At 42.5% G+C, this 6,736-nt stretch overlaps 1 protein-coding gene across 1 annotated transcript; it reads right to left on the bottom strand.

Moving 5' to 3' along the window:
- Window positions 1–3,871: 3,871 nt before the first annotated feature.
- On the bottom strand, window positions 3,872–5,701 carry LOC135462622 (uncharacterized). Its single transcript, XM_064739846.1, has 2 exons — window positions 5,666–5,701; window positions 3,872–4,546 (listed from the first exon to the last, which is right to left on the bottom strand). Exons 1-2 carry the CDS (start codon window positions 5,699–5,701, stop codon window positions 3,872–3,874), a joined length of 711 nt encoding a protein of 236 aa, XP_064595916.1.
- Window positions 5,702–6,736: the final 1,035 nt, after the last annotated feature.

Here is a 6,736-nt window from a genome sequence, read left to right as displayed (position 1 = left end):
TAACATAATGTAAAACTTATAACTGATACTGTCGGAGAGACTTTACTGTAAAGTTACAGTGTACAACTGTTGTGACTGGCATGGATGTATCACTCATGGCTGATATTGTCTGAAAGTTAATTCCGTAAACTTACTGTGTATGACTGTTTCGTTTGACTGGCGTGGAAGCAAAACCTTTATTTAACCTGACAGACAGCAAATCACTGACTGTCTGACATGACTGACAGCTGGTCTCTGAGCCTGTCTGACATGACTGACAGCAAATCACTGACTGTCTGACATGACTGACAGCTGGTCACTGATTTTCTGACATGACTGACAGCTGGTCACTGACTGTCTGACATGACTGACAGTTGGTCTCTGAGTCTGTCTGACATGACTGGCAGCAAATCACTGACTTTCTGACATGACTGACAGCTGGTCACTGACCGTCTGACATGACTGACAGCTGGTCTCTAAGTCTGTCTGACATGACTGGCAGCAAATGACTGACTGTCTGACATGACTGACAGCTGGTCACTGACTGTCTGACATGACTGACAGCTGGTCACTGACTGACACGACTGACAGCTGGTCACTGACTTTCTGACATAACTGGCAACTGGTCTCTTGAGTCTGTCTGACATGACTGACAGCTGGTCAATGTCTAACATGACAGACAGCCAGTCACTGACTGTCTGATCACTGACTCTCTCTGACGTGATCGACAGCTGATCACTGACTCTGCCTAACATGACTAACGCCGATTTTTTCTCTTCTAGCCACCTTTGAATAAGTGTCTGGGGCTATTTTTGTAAAATCTAAGACAAAACACTAGTCTATAGCCAAATATTTATATTTATCTATTATATGGCGAACTGCTACAAAGAGACATGGTGTATATGTACACATATAAGTACTCCTCTTTGTCAAAAGACTGAAAAATTGTTCAGTTAGCGCTGTTTTCACCTTCAGTGATTAAAGATATCGAATTCGAGACTATCTTAAACGTTTTTTTTTGTTCATTTCCACTTATCCAAAAGACATAAGCATACTGGGTGAACACCTTCCCCTAATCCCAGCCGCCCCGCCCCTGGGTATGGTTCGCAGGCTCAAACCTAGGTCTCGCTATAGTTCAGCTAACCCACAAAATATTTGACATTAGTAGAACAAAATACGTTTCGATGAAAAATGCCGGTTGATTTTTAACTGACGATTTTAAGAGTTAATTTTTTTTGTCAGATCTTAGTAGTTACATTTCTGTCTTACGTTTTTCTGAAAAATAACAATATGTAGATATTGTTCATTAGAATCATTAACTTGGTGAGAAAAGAGAAACTATCAATCAATAACTTGGTGAGAAAAGAGAAACTATGAATCAATAACTTGGTGAGAAAAGAGAAACTATGAATCAATAACTTGGTGAGAAAAGAGAAACTATGAATCAATAACTTGGTGAGAAAAGAGAAACTATGAATCAATAACTTGGTGAGAAAAGCGAAACTATGAATCAATAACTTGGTGAGAAGAGAGAAACTATGAATCATTAACTTGGTGAGAAAAGAGAAACTATGAATCAATAACTTGGTGAGAAAAGAGAAACTATGAATCAATAACTTGGTGAGAAAAGAGAAACTATGAATCAATAACTTGGTGAGAAAAGAGAAACTATGAATCAATAACTTGGTGAGAAAAGAGAAACTATGAATCATTAACTTGACATGTACACTGGCTCAAGTTGGCACAGCAGATGTTGCAAAAATTACAAGAATTACAGAATATGCTTGACAGATGCCGTCCTTTTTGTCAATTCTCCCCAAAATACCAGTGTTATTCTGGTTGTAAAGTTACAGTCAGTTAATTTATTTATTTAGTTTTGGTTGGACACTTGCTCAAGAATATTTCATTTACACAGCGACAACCTGTATTATGGTGAAAAGAACTTTACTTCATTTAGGGTCTTGGATGTGGACAGACAGACGTAGATACTAGCATCACAGATAGTCCCAAGGGTTACTGGGCACTGGATTTCCTGTTTCACAGGCAACAGACAGATGTAAGTACAAACATCTCAGAAAGTCCTACGGGTTACTGGGCACTGGATTTCCTGTCTCACAAACAATAGACAGATGTAAGTACCATCACCAAAAAAGTCGTACGGGTCACTGGGCACTGGATGTCCTGTCTCACAGACAATAGACATATGTAAGTACCAACATCTCAGAAAGCCCCGTGGGTTAGTGGGCACTGGATGTCCTGTCTCACGGACAATAGACAGATGTAAGTACCAAGATCCCAGAAAGCCCCGTGGGTTAGTGGGCATAAGATGTCCTGTCTCACAGACAATAGACAGATGTAAGTACCAAGATCCCAGAAAGCCCCGTGGGTTAGTGGGCACAAGATGTCCTGTCTCACAGACAATAGACAGATGTAAGTACCAACATCCCAGAAAGCCCGGTGGGTTAGTGGGCACAAGATGTCCTGTCTCACAGACAATAGACAGATGTAAGTACTAGCATCCAAGAAAGTCGTACGGGTTACTGGGCACTGGATGTCCTATCTCACATGCAATAGACAGATGTAAGTACCATCATCTCAGAAAGTCCCAGGGTTAAGTGGGCACTGGATGTCCTGTCTCACAGACAATAGACAGATGTAAGTACCATCATCTCAGAAAGTCCCAGGGTTAAGTGGGCACTGGATGTCTTGTCTCAGAGACAACAGACAGATGTAAGTACCAACATCTCAGAAAGTCCCACGGGTTACTGCTCACTGGATGTCTTGTCTCACAGACAACAGACAGATGTAAGTACCAACATCTCAGAAACCCGTCATATCTCGATAAAGCCCCCGTTCCTGGTCATAGAAAACTCATCATGTCACGATAAAGGACTCGTTCCTGGCCACAGAAAACCCGTCATATCTCGATAAAGGACTCGTTCCTGGCCACAGAAAACCCGTCATGTCACAATAAAGGCCTCGTTCCTGGCCACAGAAAACCCGTCATATCTCGATAAAGGACTCGTTCCTGACCACAGAAAACCCGTCATGTCACAATAAAGGCCTCGTTCCTGACCACAGAAAACCCGTCATATCTCGATAAAGGACTCGTTCCTGACCACAGAAAACCCGTCATATCACGATAAAGGCCTCGTTCCTGGCCACAGAAAACCCGTCATATCACGATAAAGGACTCGTTCCTGACCACAGAAAACCCGTCATGTCACAATAAAGGCCTCGTTCCTGGCCACAGAAAACGATAAAAATGTTACGATTACGCCGTCACGTCATGGTAACTCCACACAAAGGCAATCGCTGCACATTAAAGTCGCACACCTCTACACGGTAATTTATCCGCTCTAAGTTAAAGAAGGTACTTCTGTTTGCACAGTTTTTATCAAAATTGAATGCGGCGTCCGGCCGCATTATGGAAAGTTATATTTTTGTGGCAATTCGAACCGTGATCTAGACCTATCGATTTTGAAATGGATTACTCCTCATTGCCAGAAAGCACACAAACGAATGGACTTTCATTTTCTAATAATGCTTAGCATGGTATATCAACCTTTTTGCTCTAACTCATCATGCGCTTTCACAAGTGTGTTTATCTGTTGTGGATGGTTGTGGTTCACAACTGTGTTTATCTGTTGTGGAGGGTTGTGGTTCACAAGTGTGTTGATCTGTTGTTGAGGGTTGTGGTTCACAAGTGTGTTTATCTGTTGTGGAGGGTTGTGGTTCACAAGTGTGTTTATCTGTTGTGGAGGGTTGTGGTTCACAAGTGTGTTGATCTGTTGTGGAGGGTTGTGGTTCACAAGTGTGTTTATCTGTTGTGGAGGGTTGTGGTTCACAAGTGTGTTTATCTGTTGTGGAGGGTTGTGGTTCACAAGTGTGTTTATCTGTTGTGGTTCACAAGTGTGTTAATCTGTTGTGGAGGGTTGTGGTTCACAAGTGTGTTTATCTGTTGTGGAGGGTTGTGGTTCACAAGTGTGTTGATCTGTTGTGGAGGGTTGTGGTTCACAAGTGTGTTTATCGGTCGTGGAGGGTTGTGGTTCACAAATGTGTTTATCTGTTGTGGAGGGTTGTGGTTCACAAGTGTGTTTATCTGTTGTGGAGGGTTGTGGTTAACAAGTGTGTTTATCTGTTGTGGAGGGTTGTGGTTCACAAGTGTGTTTATCTGTTGTGGAATGTTGTGGTCAAGTGTGTTTATCTGTTGTGGAGGGTTGTGGTTCACAAGTGTGTTTATCTGTTGTGGAGGGTTGTGGTTCACAAGTGTGTTTATTTGCTGTGGAGGGTTGTGGTTCACAACTGTGTTTATCTGTTGTGGAGGGTTGTGGTTCACAAGTGTGTTTAACTGTTGTGGAGGGTTGTGGTTCACAAGTGTGTTTATCGGTTGTGGAGGGTTGTGGTTCACAAGTGTGTTGATCTGTTGTGGAGGGTTGTGGTTCACAAGTGTGTTTATCTGTTGTGGAGGGTTGTGGTTCACAAGTGTGTTTATCGGTTGTAGAGGGTTGTGGTTCACAAGTGTGTTTATCGGTTGTGGAGGGTTGTGGTTCACAAGTGTGTTTATCTATTGTGGAGGGTTGTGGTTCACAAGTGCCTTCTAGCTTTTCAATCTGATTCTTTTTCATTGTCAAACTCAAGATATTTTCACTTTAAAAATGGGTAATGGTAACGACCAACGTGTTGGTGGGAGGCCCTGAGTTATTGTGCTGCGCTGAGACGCTAACCGCCACTGTACTGCTAAGAGGTTCCTGAGTTATTGTGCGGCGCTGGGACGCTAACTGCCACTGTACTGCTAAGAGGTTCCTAAGTTATTGTGCGGCGCTGAGACGCTAATCTCCACTGTATTGGTACGAGGCCCTGAGTTATTGTACGGCGCTGGGACGCTAACCGACACTGTATTGGTAAGAGGTTTCTAAGGTATTGTGCGGCGCTGAGACGCTAATCTCCACTGTATTGGTACGAGGCCCTGAGTTTTTGTGCGGTGCTGGGACGCTAACCGCCACTGTATTGGTAAGAGGATCCTGAGTTAATGTGCGGGTTGGGACCCTAGCCGCCACTGTTCTGGTAAGAGTTTCCTGAGTTAATGTGCGGCGCTGGGACGCTAACCGCCACTGTATTGGTACGAGGATCCTGAGTTATTGTGCGGCGCTGGGACGCTAACCGCCACTGTTCTGGTAAGAAGTTCCTGAGTTATTGTGCGGCGCTTGGACGCTAACCGCCACTGTATTGGTACGAGGCCCTGAGTTATTGTGCGGCGCTGGGACCCTAGCCGCCACTGTTCTGGTAAGAAGTTCCTGAGTTATTGTGCGGCGCTTGGACGCTAACCGCCACTGTATTGGTAGGAGGTTCGTGAGTTATTGCGACGCGCTGGTATGCTACACACCAGGGTATTGTTGAGCGCCTTGTGGGTTATTGCGCCATGCTGGCATGCTAACCACCACCGTATTGGTGAGAGGCTCCTGAGTTATTGTGTTGGAACACTAACCACCACCCTAATGATCAGAGGCTCCAGTTCATTGCGCAGCGCTGGCTTGCTGTCCACCACCGTATTATTAATGAAAAGTAAGGGCCATTATACTTCAAAGACGTCACCCTATATCATGTTATATACATATAGTTATAACTTTTCGATGACCTGGCGGGATTGAAGTAAACTGGCAAGAGTTGGGATTTGATTGGTTACGTGGCCAGCTATCACCTTGTCGTCGCTACTTGGCATGGTTTAACTCACTATACTGTAGTCTTTCATTACGACTCCCTTAGCATCGCTTCGTTTCAACTTACACTCCATACATTTACCGTGCACCAAATATTAACATAATTGGTACAATCTTTGATCCTCGTTCTGTTTAACACAGTGTGTACAATCTTGAATATTTGTTCTATTTTGATACCATTTGTACAGTCTTGTATCCTCGTTCTGTTTGAGCACAGTTTATACAATCTTGGACTCTCATTCTGTTTAAACACAATTTGTAGAATCTATGACCCTCGTTCTGTTGAAACACAATTTGTAGAATCTTGTATCCTCGTTCTGTTTGAGCACACTTTATACAATCTTGGATCTTCGGTCTGTTTTAACACAATTTGTACATTCTTGAACCCTCGTTCTGTTTTAACATAGCTTCACAGTCTTGGATCCTTGATGTGTTTTAAAACAGTATGTAAATTCTTGGATCGTCGTTCTGTTTTAATACAATTTGTGGGTTTTTTAATCATCGATCTGATTTAATACATTTTGTACAAGCTTGGACCGTCGTTCTGTTTAAGCACAATTTGTACAACCTGGGATTCTTGTTCTGTTTTAACACAGTTTGTACAATCTTGGATCCTCGTTCTTTTTAAAGACAATTTGTACAATCTTGGAACCTTGTCCTGTTTTAACACAGGTTATACAATCTTGGATCTTCATTCTGTTTTAACACAATTCGTACAATCTTAGATCCTCGTTCTGGTTTAGTATAGCTTTACAGTCTTGGATCCTTGATGTGTTTTAACACAATTTGTATAGTCTTGGATTTGTAGAATCTTTGATCCTCGATCTGGTTTAACACATTTTGTACAATCTTGGATCCTCGATCTGTTTAAAGACAATTTGTACAATCTTGGATCGTTGTTTTGTTTTAACATAGCTTTTAAAGTCTTTGATCCTTGTCCTGTTTTAGGACAATTTGTACAGTCTTGGGTTATAGTGCTGGTTTAACGCAATTTGTACAGTCTTGGGTTATAGTGCTGGTTTAACGCAATTTGCACA

Source organism: Liolophura sinensis, chromosome 2, assembly GCF_032854445.1.
Source record: "Liolophura sinensis isolate JHLJ2023 chromosome 2, CUHK_Ljap_v2, whole genome shotgun sequence".
NCBI classification, from domain to species: Eukaryota; Metazoa; Mollusca; class Polyplacophora; order Chitonida; family Chitonidae; genus Liolophura; species Liolophura sinensis.
This window is presented reverse-complemented; position numbering and strand designations above follow the sequence as displayed.